Consider the following 23,518-nt stretch of genomic DNA (forward strand, 5'->3'; position numbering starts at 1 on the left):
CTTGGAGTCAGCAGACCTGAGTTCTGATCCTGGCTCTACCACTTGTCTGCTGTGTAACCTTAGCCAAGACATTTAACTTCCCTGAGCCTCAGTTTTCTCATCTGTAAAATGAGGATTCAATACCTGGTCTACCTCGCCCTTAGATTGGGAGCCCCATTTGGGACAGGGACCATGTTTTGTTTGATTAAATTATATCTACTCCAGCACTTGGCACATAGTAAGCACTTAACAAATGCCATAATTAATAATAATAATAATGATGGTATTTGTTAAGCACTTACTATGTGCAAAGCACTGTTCTAAGTGCTGGGGAGGTTACAAGGTGATCAGGTTGTCCTACGGGGGGCTCACAGTTTTAATCCCCATTTTACAGATGAGGGAACTGAGGCCCAGAGAAGTTAAGTGACTTGCCCAAAGTCACACAGCTGACAGTTGGCAGAGCCGGGATTTGAACCCATGACCTCTGACTCCAAAGCCCGTGCTCGTTCCACTGAGCCACGCTGCTTCTGCTAGGCTCTCACTTTCAGTGGGTATCACCATGATTGGAAAATGTAGGCACATACAGTTGCCCAGTGGCCTGTTGGGATTTGTAGTTCAAGCAGCTGAGTGGAATAACTACTGATGTATGAAAAGCTATGTATAATTATAAGGCCTTGATTTTTGTATCATGCTTTGATTCTCAAACAGCCCTCACATTACTTATCTCAGTTTTGCCCCAACAACACCCCTGCAAGGTAGGTAGAAAGGCAGGTATTACCCCAATTTTGCAGATGAGGAAACTGAGTACACAGAGGTTAAGTGATTTACCCAAGGTCACACGGGAGGCCAGTGACAGAACTTGGACTCAAACCTGGGTCTGTCTGCTTCCAGGCTGCCTGCTGGCCTCCAGATGGGTGCTCTTCCACTCCACCCGCCACCTCAACTGCTTCTTCCCCACAGGTTCTGGCCATACTTCATCCTAAAATGGTTGTAAAGAGGAGGGCTGTGAGGGTGGGCTTGCTGAATGGGAGATTTCCAACCCAGTCTGGGCCCAGCGGAGGCTCAGTTAAGGACCTTAACCTTTAACAGAGTAGGTCTGGCCTGGCCCGACCTGGTGAAAGGTCTACCCTGACCTCAGAAGACTTTCAGGGTGACGGAGGAGTCAGCGCCTGCATAGACGCTCAATGAAAAACATATTGCAAAAGACTGTGGCAAAGAACATTAAAGAGAGTTGAGAGCTCAAACAATAGATGGTAAAAATGCTGATAATACTGTAGTTTTCTTCTTGGAAAACACCCTCTTATTTAAAACCGTTGTGGGAGTCATTGAGTCACTGGGAATTAATGGGCTAGGGTCTTGAGGTTTTAGGGATTTAAAAAAAATAATATTTTGGTGAATACCTCAAAACAGTATGTAGGTGCAATGGTAATATAATTTATGCTTATCTGTTTCTGGGTTTATGTGCTTCTGAACGCATCTCCCTGTGTCTGCTCCCTGCCGTGGTATCTGGGGGAGCCTGGCAGCGGCATGGTGTAGTAGGATGTGGGGGGGGAGGCGGTCCTTACATGTCTCTTATGTATGCACTAAGCTAATCCTCTTAGTTTCCCTGTTCCTTTGTTTTTGTCTGCCTCTTTAAATTTGCTGGATTTTGTTGAAATACTACATATTCTCTTGCTGCCCAGGAGGTATGCAGGATTACCCGTTGCTTTGTTAAAGCACTAGGTTCTTTCTGTAGTTCAAAGCCTTCCTTCCTTTGGAGGAGAGAGAGGAGAGGGACCCGTCTATGTGTATAACGAGGGTTTTCAAAGTGTGTTGAACAAGGGAATCGCTAAGACATTCAAGAAGATTCAACCCCGCGGGTTGAGAAATCGTGCTCTGAAAGGTCTTACTATGCACCTGTCCTTTTCAGAGTGGCCTGTGTGCACTAGGTGAGCACTGGAGTGATTGGAATGAGAAGCAGCACACCCAATAATAATAATAATTATATTATATAATGTATAATTATATTATAATTATGTAATAATTATATATTATCATCATCATCATCAATCGTATTTATTGAGCGCTTACTATGTGCAGAGCACTGTACTAAGCGCTTGGGAAGTACAAATTGGCAACATATAGAGACAGTCCCTATATATATTATATAACAATTATATATTATTATTATTTTTCCAAGTGGATAAACCTCGGGCCTGGGAGCCAGGTGACCTGGGTTCTAATTCCGCTTCTACCACTTGCCATGGGCAAGTCACCTAGCTTCTGTGCCTCAGTTTCCTCGTGTGTACAATGGGGATATGATATCTCTTCTCCCTTTCCCATAGACTGTGAGCCCCGTGTGACACAGGGACTGTGTCTGACCTCATTATCTCTTATCGACCCCGGCTCTTAGTGCAATGCTTGGGTATTATTATTATTGTTATCATCATCATCATCATCATCATTATTGGAGGGTGAGTACCTGATGAGTCTGCAGCTCCACCTCCGAGGGAGACGATTCTGAATTGGGGGCCAGAGCATGAGCTGGGTCTCTGCAGAGGTTCAGAAAGCTCTGCTGACAGGAAGTGTTCAGAGAGGAAAACCTCAGGATTGTGGACCTAGAATCCCTTTGGCAGTGGCACGCTAGGCGGAAGGGATGCTTGGGGATTGATATCAGGGTACCAGCTCAGGCAACGGGTCTCCACCAGGCAGGATTTCAGAACGGAGACCTGTCAGAGATAGTTGAGTTGGGAGAGAGGGTTGGGATTTGACCACTTATCAAGCAAGAAAGCAGTGGTATTTATTGAGCCCTTACAATGTGCCAAGCACTAGACTAAGCACTCAGGAGGTACAATAGAGTTGGTAGACATGAACACTGCCCACAAGGAACTTATACTCTAATGGGGGAAACAGACTTTAAAATAAAAGACAGGTAGGAGAAGCAAAAGAATATAAGGATATGTACACAAGTACTGTGGGGTTGGGGGCAGGATGAGTATCAGAGTACTCAAGAGGTAAATACCCAAGTGCATAAGTGTTGCAGAAGGGAGGGTGAATAGGGTGGAGAGATGAGAGGTTAGTCAGGGAAGTCCTCTTGGAGGAGATGTGATATTGGGCTTTGAAGATAGGGAGAGGGGTGGTCTGTCAGATATGAGGGGGAAGGAAGTTCAATGCAGGAGAGAAGATGTGGGCAAGGGGTCTATGGTGAGAGAGATGAGATTTAGGCACAGGGTTGGGTTTCAGGTGACTTTGGATCATCCCGTTCAGAGGTGGTTGAGACATTTGATGGCCGACGCCAATCTGTTGAGGGATTGTTGGTCTGGGAATACATTCATTCTCCATTGGTGTTGCTCAGGCAGTTATGGCTTGGACTTCGGGCAGACTGAGAACAGGTCTCTGAGGTGGGATGGGGCGTATGCAGGAGTCCATCTTTTTCCGTGTGTCACTTCCCTCCGGCAGCCCCCAGCACCTGCTGTATCGAGTCGGGGAGCCCAGCTCTGGGACAGTGCCAGGTTGGGCTTTGAGTAGGGACACCTAAGCTTGACTGCCTCTCCGGAGAGGGGTCCGGACAGACTCCACCTCCAGAGTGCCCTTGCAGAGAGGGTCTGGTCTGGGGACCTCCACATGCCCCTGCCCCTTGTGCTGGGGCAAGAGAACAGTGAATTCCTCCATGTAGACGCTGACTGGTGCACATTTCCCTATCCCAGGGGCTTCTTGTGGGTGGACTCTGACTCCCGCTCCCATTTCCATGCAGGGCTGGGGGGCACTGATTTCCTCAGAGACTGTGTAAAGTCAGTCACCACTCGTTATAAAAAAAAAAATGAAATCCTGACTTGTTCCATCTGCCAGAAGGCTGTGGGGCCTGCGATGCCACTGCTGCATTTACATCACCACAGGCAACAATGGGCCATGGTGGGCCGGCCACGCTCCGTCTTCTGGGGGCCTAGATCCGGGGTCCCCACAACCCAGGGAGACTCTGTCTGTCACCGCCTGACAGCCCACGGGGCCCCAAGACAGATGGAGCAAAGCGGATCTTTGGCAGGGCGTGAGGGGGGAGGCGGTGGAGAAGCTGAGTTTTTCTGGAAAGGGGGCGAGGGGTTGGGAAAAGCGAGGAAGGGCAGCTTCACAGCCTCTGAATTACCTGTGAACAGATGGAGCTGGAAAGCTGCATTCTTAGGGAACAGGACGTGACTAATTGTTGTCAGACACTTTGCTGCTGCTGTCTCTCTCTCGGGTAGAGGAGTTGGCATCTCCCCCACTGAAGGGGGAGAGGAGCAGCCAGTCCAGGATTAGAGGAGTGGAAGACTGGCGAGCTGGGGAAGACTCGGCTTCTTACGGGGAGTCATGGATTCAATCAGCCAGTCAGTCAACAGTCTGCATTGAGCACCCCAGGAAACTGGGGGAAACACTAGACTGAGTCCCTGCTAGCCTAGCTGGGGAGGGAGGACAGACACAGACAAATAAACACAAACCACAAGGGACTGTGGCAGAGAATGCAACAGATTCCAAAGAGGAGAAACCACTAAACCACGGAGCTGGGTAATTGGCAGAGACCTACACGACTGCTAGGGGTGGAGTGTTTGAGGGTGACACAGGTACGTTGGAGGGATCGAAGGGGCCGGGGTCAGTCGGGCCAACCTGAACCAGGCAGGAGCTGACTCCCACCGTTGCCGGAAAAAGGAAGCTGTAGAACAGATGCCGGGGTGCCCGTCTGGAAGGTGGTCTTCAGGGTGAGGCCTGAACCTCCAAAATTCTATCCCCCAGAAAGCCTCTCCAAGGAGATGGAGTCAGTCATCAAGTTTGTTCAGCCCTTTGGGAAAAGGTGCCTGAGCTGATGACCCAAAAGACATTAGCTGCAAAGTGGCATGGCTTATTCAGGACCTTCATTTAATAGCACAGTGCCCTAAAATCTTCCTGGCAATGGTTCCTTCTCCCTGCCATGAAGGGGAAGGGGTTGCATGACAGCGGGCAGAGGGACAGCAGGGAGAACCAGCTGGCAGCACCGCCGCTTCTGGCTTGTCTAGCTCTTTCAGAGGCAGGTCCTACTTTCAGGTTTGACTGGGCAGAGCCGGAGGGTGGGAGAGGGTGTTTGGGTGCTGCTGTGGTGTGGGAGGAAACAATCTTGCAAAGAAGAAAAAGTCTACCAGCCCACAAATACTTTTTAGAAGACTGGCCCAAGGGAAACCCAGTAATAAAATGAATGATGGCAACAGTCTTAACCTCTCAATTGAGATTCACTGATTATTCACTCTGGTTGGGTTACAGCAGCTTCCATTCTTACAGTGATCCCCACCCCTAGCCCCAGCACTCATCGCATGCTCCTATCTTGCAGCCTGGCCCGATCCTTGCAAGAACAATCCCTGCCTGCATGGGGGGACCTGCCAGCCCAACGGTACTGTCTACAGCTGCAACTGTGGCCAGGGATTCACCGGAGAGAACTGCGAAATTGGTAAGAAAGGCCAAATGATGCCAACTTCTCATCCTAAGCAAGGGGGCTAACTTGAAGCTGAGCGTTGAGGGGCTGGGGAGGGGAAGGAGAAGGAGGGAAAGGGGAGACTATGAAGGGAAAGTGGAGGGAAAGTGGGGGAGAAGAAGGAAGTGGAGAGGGAGAGTAGGGAAGGGAGAAGAAGATTTTTCTCACCCTCCGTGATGCATCCATCTCCTCCGCTGCCGCAGCTGCCGAAATTTCCTTTTGCCCTCATCGGCCTTGGAGAGGGGAGCAGAGGTGCAGAGATGCCCCTCTCCCCCAATCCCAGAACCCCATAAGATTTCCATCCTCCCACCTCACCCCGAGTCAGTCCAGACAGCCCAGGGGATCTCCCAGGGATGAATTGGGGCTCTGGAGCCACTTGACAGCCATATAAACTCCATCTGGCTACTCAATCAACCAATCAGTGGAATTTATTGAGCCCTTACTGTATTCAGAGCACTGTATTGAGCACTTGGAAGAGTATGGTATAACAAATTGGTAGATCTGTGTTCTAATCCCGACTCCTCCATATGTCTGCTATGTGACCTTGGGCAAGTCACTCCAGTTCTCTGGGTCTCAGTTACCTCATCTGTAAAATGGGGATTAAGAATGTGAGCCCCATGTGGAACAGGGACTGTGTCCAACATGACTAACTTGTCTCTATCCCAGCGCTTAGAACAGTGCTTGGCACATAGTAAGTGCTTAACAAGTGCCATAATTATTATTATTTTTATTAGACAATGCTCCCTGGCCAGAAGGAGGACAATACGATAAATACCACTTAACTTCTCTGTGCCTCAGTTACCTCATCTGTAAAATGGGGATTAAGACTGTGAGCCCCATGTGGGACAACCTGATTTCCTTGTATCCCCCCCAGCACTTAGTACAGTGCTCTGCACACAGTAAGTGCTTAACAAATACAATTGAATGAATGAGTGAATGAACGAATGCCATTATTATTATTATTATTATTACCATCCCTGCTCTTGAGGAGCTGAGAACCTAGTGGGGGAGGCAGACATGAAAATAAATGACGGGTAGGGGAAACAACAGAGGATAAAGATATGGACCTAAAATGGGTGGAGGTGGGGTGAGTATCAAAGTGCTTAGAGGGTTTGGACCCAAGTGCAAAGGTTCTCCTACAGTCCTTGTGAGGCCAGAGGTACCAGCTGCTGCCTCTCGCCCTGTTGACTTCTGTTGTCTCCCTGACCCCCCACCAAGGTGGCCTCCCCATCCACCAAGGATGTAGAACTCCTTCTACTGTCCATCTGAAGAGGCACAGCATGGGGAAGACCCCAAGTTTAAAATCAATCAATCAATCGTATTTATTGAGTGCTTACTGTGTCCAGAGCACTGTACTAAGTGCTTGGGAAGTACAAGTTGGCAACATATAGAGATGGTCCTTACCCAACAGTGGGCTCACAGTCTAGAATCAATAGCAGGTTGCAGGGATCTCACTCCATCCAGTGACTGGCTCTGGCAACAGGCCTCTGCCAAATCCAATAAGTAAAGACCTCCCAAATCCCAGGCCTCATGGTCTCCTCTTCCTCAGCGTGGAAGTGACAGATTCCACCTGCTTACTGCCTTTTGCCAGGAGGAGAGGAGAGAGGTGCGATTGTGCAGCAATTCATTAGCATGTTACTTCTCCAGAAAAACAGAGAGGATGCTGGGAACAGATGTCCCGTTAAATCGCCCCTGGGAGAGACAACCAACTAAAGAGGGGGTAATGAGCATGCTTGCTAAAGAGGATGATGCCCCTTCCCCACAAGGGCACCCAGGACTGTTGGGTATATGAGTGAAGTGGATGAGTATGGCAAGGTGGCCTGTGTAGTACTTGCCACAAGGGCACACCCTCAGAGGGGCAAGGTTGTCCCAACCCCTCGACTCGACAGGTATGGTTAAAAAAAAATGTTGGCTGGAGTAGGTACAAGAAGGGGGTTTGAACCATGGGCACTAAAGAGGGTGAACATGGCCTGCCCTTGGAGCTACCCAGCTAAGGAACAGTATAGTCTAATGGAAAGAGCCTAAGCCTGGCAGTCAAAGTACCTAGGTTCTAATCCTGGCTCTGCCAGTTGCTTGCTGGGTTACCTTGGGCAAGTCGGTTAACTTCTTTGTGCCCTAGTTTCCTTATCTGTAAGATGGGGACTCAATGCCCATTCTCTTTCCTACTTAGACTGTGAGCCCTGTGTGGGTCAGACACAGTAAGCACTCAATAAATACCATTGATTGATTTTATCAATCATCAATCAATCATATTTATTGAGTCCTTACTGTGTGCAGAGCACTGTACTAAGCTCTTGGGAAATTACAATGTAACAGAGTCAGTAGACACATTTCCTGCCCACAATTAACTTACAGTCTAGAGGGTGAGACAGCCATTAATACAAATAAACTATGGATAAGTACCTAAGGGCTGAGGGGCTGAGGGAGGGGTGAATAAAGGGTGCATCTTTCCATCCAGATCTCAGCCTATAACTGGTCTGTTTCCCCATCTCACCTCATCCTGTGGGCTGAAGAGATATGGTTTTCCTGCTCCCTCCCTCCTTCCTCCTAAGAGGCCTGGAGTTCCCAGTTGATTTTAGGAAGAATTGCAGTAAAGACTTTCCCTTTGAAAACACCCCCATTCAAAACTGGGGTTGTATTAGACTTGAGATCAATGCATAGACATCATACTGTGATTGTCTGCCTGCTCTTTTGTATTGAACACTTCCGAGTGCTTAGTATGGTGCCCCATGTGGCCTAATGGAAAGAACACGGGCCCGGGAGCCTGAGGACCTGGATTCTATTCCCGACTCTGCCACTTGTCTGCTGTGTGACCTTGGACAAGTCACTTAACTTCTCTTTGCTTCAGTTACCTCATCGGTAAAATGGGGCTTGAGACTGTGAGCCCCGTGTAGGACATGGATTATCTACCCCAGCGCTTATTACAGTGCCTGGCACATAGTAAGTGCTTAACAAATGCCATTAAAAAATAAGTGTTCAATAAATACTACTGATTGATTGATTTGCTGCCAACACCCTTCTCTGGATGGGTGCCTCCCACCCTTAGTGTTCTTACTTTTATAATTATCCTTAACTTTTAGTATTTATTATTATCAACATAATTATGGTATTTAGTATCTGAGTGCTGCACTCCCTATCAGTATCTCAATCAGTAGTATTTAGTAAGTGCCCTCAGTGCTCAGGGCATGTAGTAAGCACTTAGCACAGTGGGAAGTGAAAGGTGGGTGGGGGGCATTCATTCATTCAATAGTATTTATTGAGTACTTACCATGTGCAGAGCACTGTACTAAGCACTTAGGATAGTACAATACAACAATAAACAGTGACAGTCCCTGACCTCAAAGAGCTTACAGTCTAGAGTGGGGGAGACAGACATCAATATAAATAAATAAAATGACAGATATGTACATAAGTACTTTGGGGCTGGGAGGGGGAAGAGCAAAGTGAGCAAGTCAGGGCGATGCGAAAGGGAGTGGGAGATGAGGACAAGTGGGGCTTAGTCTGGGAAGGCCTCTTGGAGATGTGCCTTCAATAAGGCTTTGAAGCGGGGGAGAATGGTTGGCTGTCAGAATAGAGGAGAGAGGGTGTTCCAGGCCAGAGGCAGGACACGGGCTAGGGGTCAGTGGCGAGACAGGCGAGATCGAGACACAGTGAGAAGGATAATAATAATAATAATAATAATGATGATGATGGTATTTGTTGAGCACTTACTATGTGCCGAGCACTGTTCTAAGCACTGGGGAGATACAAAGTGATCAGGTTGTCCCACATGGGGCTCACAGTCTTAATCCCCATTTTACAGATGAGGGAAATGAGGCACAGAGAAGTTAAGTGACTTGCCCAAAGTCACACACAAGGATAGCACTAAAGGAGCGAAGTGTGCGGGCTGGGTTGTAGAAGGAGAGAAGTGAGGCGAGGTAGGAGGGGGCGAGGTGCTGGAGTGCTCTAAAGTCAATGGAGAGGAGTTTTTGTTTGATACGGAGGTGGTGGGCAACTAATGGAATTTTTTGAGGGGTGAGGTGAAATGACCAGAACGTTTCTCAGAAAAATGATACAGGCAGCAAAGTGAAGTATGGACTGGAGTGGGGAGAAACAGGAGGCTGGGAGATCAGCAAGGAGCAGAGAAGCAGGTTCTCAGTGGGACACATGGCCAGAGGTGAGAATAAAAATAGACTCACACTAGAATGAGGGGTAGGGTTGAGGCATTTAAAGGTGCAGGTTGTTCCAATAAGAAAAAGTGTTGCATGGCAAGGGAGTGGATAGATGGACAAAACAAGACATTTCAAACTGCATAATGGTGCTAGCGAGACTCCAGCTCCCTCTGAACACCGACAGTCCGGATCCTGGGTAGTAGCCTTGTTGGCACACAGGATTGTGTCATTTTGGGGAGGCCTAGACCCCATGCCTCTGTAGAGTCTCTGTCCTGACTCAGATGACTCAGCTCAGGACTTCAACACCACCACCCCCCACAACACAAAAAAGAAAAAAATTAATTCAAACCAGAATGGGTGAATGGACACCAACAGTTTTCCCAGTGTGCCATTCTGGACAATTCCTGCTTCTTTCCATCCCTTATTCCATATCTTTGGGTGGGCAGATGGACCCCAAGAAAGGCAGGTGGCGAGGGGGATTCCACGGTGGAACTGCTGGTCTCCACCTTGCCCCTGTGGACTTAGGTAAGCATTTAGCTGGCACCATCCTGTGTTTCATGAGGGAACAGTGCCCAGGATTTAGGATGTCTTTATGAGACATTGAGATGGGCTCGCTGCTCTCCAGGAGCAAATGGGCTGACCTCCCTGGTATTTCTGCAGCAGGAAGTGGCTCGCTCCCCGATTCTGCCACTCTCTGGGTTTCCTTGTCCTTTGGTCTCTGGCCCAAGGGCACCGGGATGGAAGTGGCCAGAGGGAAGGAGGGTGACTCTGGCCCTGAGCCTAGAGCCATCTGGTTCAATCTTTCCCCCTCCCTTACTCCAATCAATCAATTATTGAATGCTTACTGTGTGCAGAGCACTGTACTAAGCACTTGGGAGAGTACAATATAAAAGACTTGGTAGACTTGTTCCCTGTCCACAGTGAGCTTTTAGTTACTTGTACATATTTACTATTCTATTTATTTTGTTAATGTTGTGCATCTAGCTTTATTTTTATTTATTCTGATGACTTGACACCTGTCCACATGTTTTGTTTTGTTGTCTGTCTCCCCCTTCTGGACTGTGAGCCCGTTGTTGGGTAGGGACCGTCTCTATATGTTGCCAACTTGTACTTCCCAAGAGCTTAGTACAGTGCTCTACACACAGTAAGCGCTCAATAAATACTGAATGAATGGAGGGGAAGACAGATAATAATATAAATAAATAAATTACAGCTATGTAAATTATGGATGTAATACTCCCCACCACTTGATTCCCAGTGGGGGCTGGGAGTCAAGGGCCCTAGTCTGGCTCAGCCACTGTGCCTGCTGTGTGACCTTGGGCAAGTGGCTTTATCTTTCCGGGCCTCAGTGTTCTTGTCTGTAAAATGGGGGCAGAGAATAGCTGCCTCTTACAGAGATGTGGTGATGATAAAATGAAATCACTGATGTAAACGTGTCACACACATTCAACGCAGTAAAATATAAACAGCAAATCTCGCTAGGTCCAGGTGGAGGAATAGCCAAAGCTTTAAGCTCAAGGCTCAGTGTGTTGAATGCAATGGGGTGGCTAATCCAAGGACTGGAGGTTTTGAAAATATGTGTAATGATTGATTTGTGGCACTCAATTGAAAGCATTTTAAATTCTTCAAACTCAGGGTGGGAGCTAAATCCAGGGGGCAGGGTAGGGAGACGAGAAAGGAGAGAGATGGATGGCTCTGAGTCTGCCACACTACCTCCAGGTTTTGTTGGGTATTTTTTTTTTTTACCTCAGCCTTTCCCTCCCTGTTTCCCTCCCCTATCCCTTACTTTGAGGGAGATGATTTTTTCCTTTGTGTGCCAGAGGGGCACACAAGAGTTGGCAGCGACCCCTAGTCAGTTAAAAGAGGGGATAATCCCAGCTCCCCTCCCTCCCTCCCTCTGGTTTGCCGGGGCCTGCTGAGGGGCCTAACGATAAGGCTTCGGCCCGGGCCCCGGCTCCACTGTATGCTCTCAATGCCAGTCTCCCGGGGTTGTGCTCACTGATTCCAAATTGTTTTGGAAGCTGCCGGTGAAAGGATTGCTCAGTCCCTGTTCCTGCTCCCCAGTTAATGCCTTCTTAATCCCCCCTGCTGGCTGTTGTTGCTGCTCCCCCTCTCTCCGGATCTTGCAAATCTCTTCCACCCCAGCCTGAGACCTGGCAATAGGCTGGAGCTAATATGGAGTGGGAGGAAGCTTAAGCCGGGCCCAATTTAGGGTTTGGGAGCCAACGGGCATAGGGCTGTGTCCCTCAGCCATTCTCCTCCCCCATCCCTCCTCCCACTGTCCCCCCAGCCATGGCAGTTCACCTCCCCGGGCCCGGATAAAACCCATCCATCCAACCCCATACCATGCCAGCTGTGAGCTGTGAGCCCTGTGACTCTGTGACTGTGAGCCCACTGTTGGGTAGGGACTGTCTCTATATGTTGCCAATTTGTACTTCCCAAGCGCTTAGTACAGTGCTCTGCACACAGTAAGCGCTCAATAAATACGATGGATGATGATGATGATGATGATGCCAGCCATCATTTGGTGTATAGGCAGGAGGCTTTATTTTCAAATGCTTTCAGACAATGTCTTCACATGTTTTAAAACCCCCAGCCCTACTTGGATCTAGGGTGGCCACTGACAGCCCTTGCGAATACCAGACAAGGAGGCCCAAGTGACATCACATGAGCTATGCCAAGCACACACCAGAATGACGTAACAACGTCATGTAAGTCATTTTGCAGGAATACGTCAATCCATGCTAGGCACCAGAAAACATAACTCCTGGTCACCCTCTGGGGATAGAGCACGGGCCTGGAAGTCAGGAGGTCATGGGTTCTAATTCCAGCTCTGCCACTTGTCTGCTGTGTGACCTTGGGCAAGTCACTTCACTTCTCTGAGCCTCAGTTACCTCATCTGTAAAACGGGGATTGAGACTGTGAGCCCCACGTGGGACACCCTGATTACCTTGTATCTACCCCAGTGCTTAGATTGGTGCTTGGCACATAGTAAGTGCTTAACAAATACCATTATTACCATTATTATTATTATTCTCCCTCACCCCTTCTGAATTCTCATTTTCACCCATGAGTGGGGAAGAGTCTATAATTACCACAACCACAGCGTGACTTTCCGGCGTTATTGAGCCAGAAGCAAAAGCAGCCTGCCTGCTTGCTGCCTCCTCTGCAAATAATATTCATTAATGCTCCCAATCTGCCTGACCAGCAAAATGGACCCTAGAGCCTGCCTGCCTCCACCCCATACCTCCTCCCTTCCTAGGAGCTTCCAAATATAAAGAGACGGGACAAACTTGTGCCGTTCATGATTGATTCTGGGCAGCATCTTCGAGTGTTAGCAGGAAAGGAGGGGAGTGGCCAGAGGAGCCATGTAGGGCAAGAGAGGGAGGGAGGTGTACTGGAGGAGGAGGGGTAGGATTCAAGGGATGGTTGAAAATATGTTGGATGAATGGATGGATGGTGGATGGGTGGGCATCTTCTCCTTGCCCTATCCTCCAGCTCATCAAGAAAGGCTTCCTGGAGGAGATAGCCTTTGATGGAGGGGAGGCAAACAAGCCGGACAGATTTTAAGTGGGGAGGTGGTCCTGGCCATACAAGTTGTTGATGTGACTCTTGCTCCTGCTCAGAACCGGGTTTTGAGAGATCAGCTTTTACCCACAAGCCCAGACCGACTCATTAGAGTATTCATCAACAGCAGGAGTAGCACTGATGATTAAGCACCTACTGTGTCCAGAACACAGTATTAGGTGCTTGAGGAGCATGTGAAAGGAGTAAAAGACCCAGTTCCTGACCTCAAGGAGTTTACAGTCTAAAGGGGGAAACGAGCAGACCCAGATGACCAAATTTACAGTAGCTAAGAATAAGAATTTAGATCCAAGTGATTTAAAAAAAACAACCCAGTAAACAGCTGTTACATAAACAGGGCACTCAGATGGATGTTGGGGTAACATAACCAGGAAGGTAGGGGACCAATCGGGGGAGGCCTCTTGGAGGAGGTGGTATTTTAGGAAGGTGGGAAAGCTGGGAAGGAACATGGCTTGGTGGAGTTCAGGGGAGATGATATTCCCTGCAGGGGGAAAGGTGTGACCAGTGGATTGGAGACAGGAGAGATGTGAGCAAGGGACATTTAGGTTAGCCGAGGCACCCAACACTAAATTGGTCATCACCAGCTAGTTGCTACAAGTAGAAGTAGTAAGGGTATTCATTCAGTGTTTTACCGGGTGCAGAGCCCTCCACTACGCATTGGGAAATGAGACATGGGTGGGAATTAGACATAGTCCCTGGTCCTCTGGTTTGGGAATAATGGGCCCACGACTCCCTCTCATGCCGGCTGGCTCCATCAGCATCGCTGCATACCTAACTACAGGCTGAGGTAAACCTGGAGCCTTCTGTAGGTACAAAACGAGAAGCAAGACACTAGAATCCTCCCTGTGCTGCATTAGTCTCAGAGCCCTCCTCCCCTACACCCACCCCATCTCCCCCTGGGGGAAGGGAGAGCTAGGACAGAAGGAGACTCATTTTCTCCCCACCACCACCACTCCCTCTTTGTTAGCCATAGATAAATCAGCCCCAATTAGTGCCGAAATCTAACCCATTGGATGCAGCTGAGCAACTTCAGCTGCAGCAGCTGCCGTGCCCCCATTCTTGTCAGAGGGAATCCAATATGGTATCTCTCTGCTGGCACATGCCACGCTGCTGCCAGTCTCTTCGGGTGAGATAGGGAGTGGAGGAGGGTGGTGTCTGGCTCAGACCTCTGGCTCCCTGTCTGGGGAGGACAGGAGGACAGGCTGCCCCTGTCCAGGAAGGTTACCACAGAGCCAGAAACCTGGAAAGAGGGGGTCTCCCTGCTTAGCGTCTTTGATTTCACTCTCTGCTACCCACTGGGCGAGACACCAAAAGGACACCCAATCTGGGGGACTCCATCCAGTCCCACAAACAAAGACTCGGCCAAGTTGAGGGCGGCTTCTAGGAGTGGTGCTAATTAATGCTAATTGCCAATTAATCGGTGTTCACACAGTGAGTCATTTTTCACATCTGTCTTTCTGCTGCCTCTGGAGGCATCCTGCTAGGATGAGGATGGGCATGGGATCAGAAGGTCAAGCTCCTTGCTCTCTGTCCAGCCCCCTTATTGGGTTGTTCCAGGAGTCTTCGCCTGGCCTCTGGTGGCCCAGGGGGTGGGAGGTCACGGGGAAGAGCTGACCCTTTGGATCTCCTGGCTCTGCAGATATCGACGACTGCCTGTCCAGCCCTTGTCAGAATGGCGGCACCTGCATTGATGAGATCAATTCCTTCGTCTGCCTCTGTCTGCCCAGCTATGGAGGGAGCGTCTGTGAGAAAGGTGAGAGGCCTCCAGCATGGACCTCTGCCCCATAGCAAATGAGGCCTAGCCAGGACCTAGGGGAATATGCATTCATTTATTCATTCAGTCGTATTTATTGAATGCTTACTGTGTGCAGAACACTGTACTGAGCACTTGGAAGAGTACAGTATAACAATAAACCGACACATTCCCTGCCCACAGCGAGTTTCCCTCCTCCAGTGCCTCAGGATCACAGGTCCCCCCTAATGTGCCAAAGGAAGAAGCCAGGGGACAAAGCCCCAGGAAGGTGGGAGGGTGGGTGTGGAATACCTCCCAATAGGCCAGGCACCACACCATGGGGAGTGTCAGAACAAGCCCACCCCTGCCCTCATGGAACTTTCAATCACAGGGCAAAGAAACCAACCAGAACTGGCACTGGATCTCGGGCTGTGGCTATGGGCTTCTTCAGCAGAGAAGCAATGTGGTCGAGTGGAAAGAGCACAGGACAGAGAGTCAGGAGACCTGGGTTCTGATTCCAGCTCTGCCAATTGCTTGCTGTGAGACCTTGGGCAAGTCACTTCATGCCACTTTTCTGCTGTGTGGCTTTGGGCAAAGTCACTTGACTTCTCTGTGCCTCAGTTACCTCATCTGTAAAATGGGGATTGAGACTGTGAGCCCCATGTGGGACAGGGACTGTGTCCAACCTGATCTGCTTATATCCACCCCAGCACTTAGTACAGTGCCTGGCACATAGTAAGCACTTAACAAATGCCATCATTATTATTCTCTGGCCTTCAGTTTCCTCATCTACAAAATAGGATTGAATACCTGCTCTCCTGCTCCTCTAGACTGTGAGCCTCATTTGGGACAGGGGCTGTGTCTGAACCGATGATCTTGTACCTACCCTAGTACAGTACTTGGCATATAGTCAGCACCTCACAATTACCAATCAATCGATTAATTAGTCAATCAAAGATATTTATTAAGTGCTTACTATGTTCAGAGCCCTGTACTAAGTGCTTGGGAAAGTACAATATAACAGAGATGGTAGACCTGATCCCTGCTCACAAGGAGCTTACAGTATACTATTTATTATTATTATTATTATATCTGAGCAGGCTTTGGGACCCAGGTCATCTGGCTCCCAGTCCAAGGCTCTTCCTGGATGTTCCACACTGAGTGGGCCTTGAAACAGTACTGATTTTTGGGCAGGGGAGTTTATGGTATTTGTTAAGTGCTTACTATTGCCAGGCCCTGTTCTCAGCGCTGGGGTGGATACAAGCTAATCAGTTTGGACACTGTCCATGTCCCACATGGAGCTCACGGTCTTAATCCCCATTTTACATCTGAGGAAACCAAGGCCCAGAGAAGTTAAGTACCTTGCCCAAGGTCACACAGCAGACAAGTGGCAGAGCTGGGTTTAGAACTCGAGTCCTTCTGACTTCCAGGCCTGTGCTCTATCCACTAGACCACGCTGCTTCCCCTTTTACTGTTTAAGGATGGGCTCTCTTCTGTCTCCCTCGAACCCCCCCCACAATTGGCCCCCACCCTCCTCTCAGACACAGAAGGCTGCGACCACAACTGGCACAAGTTTCAGGGCCACTGCTACCGCTACTTTGCTCACCGCCGTGCCTGGGAGGATGCCGAGCGGGACTGCCGCCGCAGGGCTGGCCACCTCACCAGCATCCACTCCCCAGAGGAACACGGCTTCATCAACAGTAGGGACACCAGCCCTGTGTGTGGGGGCGGGAGGCAGGGGGGAAGGATGGGGATGGTGGAGGGTGAGGAAGCAGTCAATCAAGGGCATGGGGGCCCCAGGCTGCAGGCAACTGAAGGCAGCGGATGCTGCCAGCCAAAAGAGTGAGTCTTGTAGGGACCCTGTTGGGGGGGAATTGGCGGTCCTGCCTTCAGGGTCATGAGGGAGAGGAACAGAAAGGCTCTGTGGAGAGGGACAGCCTGGGGGCAGTTTGGGGAGTAGGGCTAGAGGACTTTTTATCATAGTCCTCTGGGATGTCCCAAAGCCAAAACCATCTTAGAGTCTCCCAGTTCAAGGCCCTTAGGGCCCAGGTCTTTTCTGATGTGAATTGCTGGACAGAAGACTGCAGCCACCTCTGGGGTGGAGCACAGAAGCCACACAGCCTAGTGGCATGAGACTCTCAGGGAGGAGCCTACCCTAGTCCCTTTTCCCTCCTGCTACATCCCAGGCCCTGCAGTTCTTCCCCCCCACTCCCACCCCCAATTCCCTGTCCCCAGGCTTCGGGCACGAGAACACGTGGATCGGATTGAATGACCGGATCGTGGAACAGGATTTCCAGTGGACCGACAACACGGGCCTGGTGAGCAAGGAGGACTTTGGGGAGGGAGTGGACACTCCTGGGTAACAAGCCGTTTAGCAATTTGGTGTGGCAAGAGCTTTAGGTCAGGAGAAAGAAGGAACAGAAGGGTGTGACCTCTAGAACCTGGGGATGGGTGGGTCACCCTCCCACCCCCAGCCTTTAGCAATGGAAGAAATGACCCAGGTCTATTTTCTCTCTCCCCACCCCATTCCCTCAGCAATATGAGAACTGGAGGGAAAACCAGCCAGATAACTTCTTTGCGGGAGGGGAAGACTGCGTGGTGACCGTGGCCCATGAGAGTGGCCGCTGGAACGATGTGCCCTGCAACTACAATCTCCCCTACATCTGCAAAAAGGGAACAGGTAAGAAAGGTGTTTACAGAAGCTCTCTCACCTTGAAGTGGGAAAGTGTTGGCGGGAGGGGCAGACTGTAAATTGTTTGATGCTGTCCTCTAATTGGCTAGGTGACACCCTGGGGGTGGGTCAAAGCTTGGTTCTGGCTTCCTTGAGAGCACAATAAGGAGGTTGAAGTAACTGTTCTAAGCACTGGGGTGAATATAAACAAATCAGGTTGGACACAGTCCCTTTCCCACATGGGGCTCACAGTCTCAATCCCCATTTTACAGATGAGGGAACTGAGGCTCAGAGAAATGAAGTGACTTGCCCAGGGTCACACAGCAGACAAGTGGGGGAGCCAGGATCAGGGAACCCATGACCTTCTGACTCCCAGCCCCGTGCTGTATCCACTACGCCATGCTGAAATCTCTCTGATGAGTAATCCCAGAAGTGGCACCTGTATTCAGAAGGATCTGGCAGGGAAAAACAAGAACTCTAGAGCAAGTGGTGGGGGGCGGTGGTCAGGGGACTCCCCAGGGAAACCCTCTAGGTCTGTGTGGACTCGTGCAAAATGGTCTGTATAACGGTACACACCTTGTGCCCTGCCTAACAAAGGCAGGGTCACAGGCAACTCAGAGTCACCTGACCTGGATCCCACCGAAGCCCCTAACCCTGCCACCCAGGAGGGTGTGAACCCCATACTAGATGCTCTATCTAGACGGGAGCTTCCCCGAGGGAAGATGTGCCCTGGTTTCCCGAGAATACACAACTGATCAATCAATCGGTATTTATTAAGTGCTTGTGTGCGTCTCTATATGTTGCCAATCTTGTACTTCCCAAGCACTTATTACAGTGCTCTGCACAAAGTAAGCGCTCAATAAATACGATTGAATGAATGAATGAATGAATGCAGAGTACTGCACTAAGCTCTTGGGAAAGTACAATGCAATAGACTATAGGCTACATGCCATCCTTTCCCTGCTCCCTCCTTCTCCCCCCAGGCCACAACAGCTTTATCTTTGTGTCTTTACTGCTCTATTTTTTCCTTCCTTTCGCTTTAATTTCCTTAATATGACACTATTAAAACTATTAAGTCTCCTATTTCTTATCTTGAAAGTTATATTAACCTCCAGCTGTTCAAATGGAGCTGGAGAAATACACTTTCAATTCCCGGCAGAGCCGACAGGCAGTGAAATGTCATGATATATGTTCCCCAATAAGGCAATTAATTAAATATGCAGATAGTTCAGCACACCTTAGTGAGGATCTGTCAAAACACAGCCCCCCTCTCCACACCCGACCCTATCTATAATTTAGAGAGGATATAACTATAGCTCTCCATATAGTTATATAATGCCACATGGTCCCTATGTAAATGGTACAAGAGGGGCATTCATTTTTAATGCCAAACCCAAATTGCATTTAGTGATCATAAAGTAGCCAACCTCCAGGCCCAAGGAGGGAATAGAAGAGGGTGGGAGAGATGACATCCAGCTCTCCCTTCTTCACCTGTCTCCCCCCTGAAAATCCGGGCCTGGGGGTAGTTTTGATCCTGACTAATGAAAAAAGCCAGTTGACCTCGCAGATGACCACAGAGATGGGCCTGGGGAGTGACAGAGGTGATGAGTGGTTATGGTTTAGATGATCCTCAGATCGCTTGGAAGGGAGGGGGTTCTGGAGACAAGATGGGGACTGGCAAAGGTGAAGAAGTCCAATCTTACCACAAGCTCAGCACCTCCCTGACCTCACTGCCACTGCCCCACTTGGTCTCCCTGGAAGGGGGAAGTAGAGATTTCAGACGGGGAAGGAGAGCACATGTTCGGCAGTGGAGATGTGAGCAGTGCTAGCAGCCCTGGCTCTCCATCCACTCCAGCCTTGCCAAGGTGGTGCCAGGGATGGAAGAAGAGCGGCTGTCGGAGCTACATCCTGGTGCTGAAATGCCCAAACATGGCTTTGCTCAGCACAGTGCCCTGGCCCGACCCCCGGGGCAACCCAGCTTTGGAGACTTCCCTCTTATTGATTATTTTTCCCCCAGGGCATGGGAGTGCCTGAGTTTGTTTCTTTCTTTGACTTGGTATTTAAATTCCGCACCCTTTGTAAATATCAAGACTGGGAGCCAGGGATTTGACAGCCTTGCCTTCCAGCTGGTGAATTCCATGTAAATGTCAATGGAGACTTTTTCCCCAACGGAAGGCTAGAAACCCTTCAAGGTAGAGGGAGATTCCCCTGCTCTTTCCAGGGGGCCGTGAGGTGTGCATACGGAGGGGGGGGAGGTGTGTTGGTTGGGGTGGATGGGGAAGCACAGGAGAGACACAGTGGGGAAGAATCAATCAATCAATCAATCATATTTATTGAGCGCTTACTGTGTGCAGAGCACTGTACTAAGCGCTTGGGAAGTACAAGTTGGCAACATATAGAGACAGTCCCTACCCAACAGTGGGCTCACAGTCTAGAAGGGGGAGACAGAGAACAAAACCAAACATATTAACAAAATGAAATAAATAGAATAGATATGTACAAGATAAATAAATAAATAAATAGAGTAATAAATATGTACAAACATATATACATATATACAGGTGCTGTGGGGAAGGGAAGGAGGTAAGACGGGAGGATGGAGAGGGGGACGAGGGGGAGAGGAAGGAGGGGGCTTAGTCTGGGAAGGCCTCCTGGAGGAGGTGAGCTCTCAGTAGGGCCTTGAAGGGAGGAAGAGAGCTAGCTTGGCGGATGTTGGGAGGGAGGGCATTCCAGGCCAGGGGGATGACGTGGGCCGGGGGTCGACGGCGGGACAGGCGAGAATGAGGAACGGTGAGGAGATTAGCGGCAGAGGAGCAGAGGGTACAGGCTGGGCTGTAGAAGTAGAGAAGGGAGGTGAGGTAGGAGGGGGCGAGGTGATGGAGAGCCTTGAAGCCGAGGGTGAGGAGTTTCTGCCTGATGAGCAGATTGATTGGTAGCCACTGGAGATTTTTGAGGAGGGGAGTAACATGCCCAGAGCATTTTTGGACAAAGACAATCCGGGCAGCAGCATGAAGTATGGATTGAAGTGGGGAGAGACATGAGGATGGGAGATCAGAGAGAAGGCTGATGCAGTAGTCCAGACGGGATAGGACGAGAGACTCAAAGAAATTTAGCCAAAGAGATACAGGACCGGACTACCTCTGATCCCTTGACACCAGGTTATTTATTAGGGGGAGTTCTAGAGGGTTGGGTTTCAGGGACTGATAATATTTTATCGAATATCAGAGGAGAGGGACCAGGGGCAGGATGGGAGCTACTGTTCCTTGCCTTTCCCCCTCCCGTTCCTCTTCTGCCCTATTAGAAAAGTGCCCACTATCCTCAGGCCCCTGGGACAAGCGGCCAACCCTGCAGAGGCCCCACAGAGGCCCCGTTGGGTACAGGCCCCCTGATCTAATAGACTGTGCTGATGTTGGTCTCATCCTTGGTTTCCTTGTCTGACTGTGTCTGCAGTGCTGTGTGGGCTGCCCCCAGCTGTGGAGAACGCCTTTCCCCTGGGCTCGAGGAAGGACAAGTACAACATCCACTCGACTGTGCGCTACCAGTGTGAGGAGGGCTTCCTACAGCACCACCTGCCCACGATCAAATGTCACAGTAACGGGAAGTGGGATCGGCCCAAGATCATCTGTACAAAACGTAGGTGGCTGCTTCCCTCTCACTTTCTCCCATCCCGGGACTCTTGGACCAGCCTTGCAAGTAGCCCCTTGCCTGAGCCAGTAACCAAGTACCTTGATTTTCTTGCATTAAACTGCCCACAGGCCTCCTGGAGTGGGGGAAAGATGAGGAAAGCTGTGTGGGCTGGCAGTTCTAACATCTATTTTTTTTCATGGTATTTGTCAAGTACTGTTCTAAGTGCTGGGGTAGATACAAGTGTATCAGGTTGGACACATTCCCCATCCCACTTGGGGCTCACACTCTGAGTAGGAGGGAGAATGGGCTTCGAAACCCCATTTTACAGTTGAGGAAACTGAAGCACAGAGAAGCAAGCAATTGGCAGAGGCAGGATTAAAACCCAGGTCCTCTGACTCCTAGGCTCCCAGGCTTTTTCCACTAGGCCACACTGCTTCTCTCGTCCAGACTCCCAGGTTAAGGAGAAAGAGAATTCTCCTCCACCAGGCATGGCTAAATCATCCCTTTCTCCTGTCCTCCTCCACCCTGCAGCTAGGAGATCCCACAGGACCCGGCGCCATCACCGCCATCACCACCCGCACCACCAGCACCACCACCACAAATCCCGCAAGGAGCGGAGAAAACACAAGAAGCACCCCAAGCTGGACTGGGAGGAGGAGGAGGAGAGTAACTTCTGCTGAAGGCCAAGGCAAGAGAAAGCACAAACCCCTCTCATCCCAGCCCACTCCCATTCCCCACAAAACCTTTGGCAGAGGAGGTAGGGGAGGGGCCCCACCCCTGATCCCAAGCCCCCAACCCAACTCCCTTTTTAAAAAGCCTCGATTTCCACTTCTTATCCCCAAAAGATACCTCCCGCTAAAGTATCAATGTACCTGTGTAATCATCCACATACGCAGAGTGCCCATGGGAAGGTATGTGTGTACCCACATACAAGAGTGTCACATATCTGCGTGTATATGTCCCGTATCGGTCTGAATGTAAGACAGATATTTTTAAGACTGCTCCCCCAGAGCTCTTAAACTGGTCTTCAGCATGTGTGGTGAAGTCGCTTTGGCTGGTCTTTGAATGAGATGCACAGGAAGGGGGAGTCGACTTGTAGATGGGGCTGACTTAGATTCGGAGGGATACGGTAGACAACCAGACATGGATGATAATGAAGTCAGGGTGGAAGATAGTAACATCCATTTTCCTTGCTCAGCCTGATCTCCTGTTCATCTCTTCCCATCAGGATCCCCAGCCTTTGGTCTCTGGGCATGTGTAAGCCCCATCAACTTCCCCCTGCCTGCCTGTTGCAAAAGAGTCTGTTTTTCTACCCCTCCCTTCTCCCCTCACCCCCTCTAGCAGGCATTGGTGGTCCCACGCCCCAAAAAGTCTTTTTCCCTCCTCCCTGCTTCCCTCCACCCCTCCCTCCCTCCCTCTCTCTCTCTCCAGCTCCAGGGGGAGAGGAGAGGCTGACGGGTCCCTTATGTTTCCGGTCTTTTTCTGGTTGAATAGAATCGCATAAAACTTGAAGTAGTAACTCCCACCTGTGATCGTATAGTAGAAAGGTTTGCAGTATTAAAAGGAAAGTACAAAACAGATTTTAAACATGAAAACATGTCACCAAGAGACTCCCTGCTCCTCCCCGTCCACGAGCTCGGACTGGATACGGTCCAACGACGACGTTTTAAAGCCCTAAATCCCAATCGCTCAGAACCGGCCCCGGGGATGGGGGAGGGAAAGCCAATTGCGAACTCCGCGAATCTCCAGGGAGGCCGGGCCTGTCGTTCTCCGGGCCGGGGCGCCTCCTGCAGTACACTTCCTGCAGGACACCTGCAGCCCGCCACGAGGAGCGCTCGCTCGCAGGTAGCTCTGAGCCTTCCAGTTTCCAGTTTGGGACTCGTCTCGATTTCAGAAAGCAAGAAGAAAAAAAAAATCCAGTCTCTCAGTTTTAAATGTTGCTAGAAGGTTTTGGGTTTTTTCCCCTTTCTTTTTCCTTTGTTATTTTTCTCTGTTTGAATCTGGTGTTGTTGGAACGTGTAGTCTTTGTTCGTGCCGGTGGCCTCTTGCTTCTCTCTCACCATCTCTTGCCATCTCTCTCGTTCTCTCCATCAATCTCTCTCCACCTCTCTCTCCTCTCTTCCTACATGGAGAGGTATCATCTCCCTTTCTCTCCATCTCCCTGTCTTTCTCTCCATCTCCCTGTCTTTCACTTAATCTCTCTCTTTTTCTCCATCTCTCCATCTCTCTCTTTCTCCATCTCTCCATCTCTCTCTTTCTCTCCATCTCTCTTTCTCTCCATCTCTCTTTCTCTCCATCTTTCTATCTCTATCCAACTCTCT

The 23,518-nt window shown here is 49.8% G+C and overlaps 1 protein-coding gene across 4 annotated transcripts in view; it reads left to right on the plus strand.

The window, feature by feature from the left end:
• Nucleotides 1-23,340, plus strand: part of NCAN (neurocan) — a 97,724-nt gene extending 74,384 nt beyond the window's left edge. For 3 of the 4 annotated variants that reach the window (XM_038773016.1, XM_038773014.1, XM_038773013.1), the window contains 7 exons: nucleotides 5,291-5,407; nucleotides 14,807-14,920; nucleotides 16,441-16,599; nucleotides 17,135-17,217; nucleotides 17,435-17,579; nucleotides 21,021-21,203; nucleotides 21,729-23,340. In XM_038773016.1, coding sequence (XP_038628944.1) covers nucleotides 5,291-5,407; nucleotides 14,807-14,920; nucleotides 16,441-16,599; nucleotides 17,135-17,217; nucleotides 17,435-17,579; nucleotides 21,021-21,203; nucleotides 21,729-21,877 — 950 coding nt within the window. In that variant the 3' untranslated portion in view covers nucleotides 21,878-23,340. The remainder of the gene's footprint in view (nucleotides 1-5,290; nucleotides 5,408-14,806; nucleotides 14,921-16,440; nucleotides 16,600-17,134; nucleotides 17,218-17,434; nucleotides 17,580-21,020; nucleotides 21,204-21,728) is intronic. The other variant, XM_038773015.1, reaches the window with a different exon arrangement.
• Nucleotides 23,341-23,518: the final 178 nt, after the last annotated feature.

This window comes from Tachyglossus aculeatus, chromosome X1 (genome assembly GCF_015852505.1).
Source record: "Tachyglossus aculeatus isolate mTacAcu1 chromosome X1, mTacAcu1.pri, whole genome shotgun sequence".
Classification (NCBI taxonomy): domain Eukaryota; kingdom Metazoa; phylum Chordata; class Mammalia; order Monotremata; family Tachyglossidae; genus Tachyglossus; species Tachyglossus aculeatus.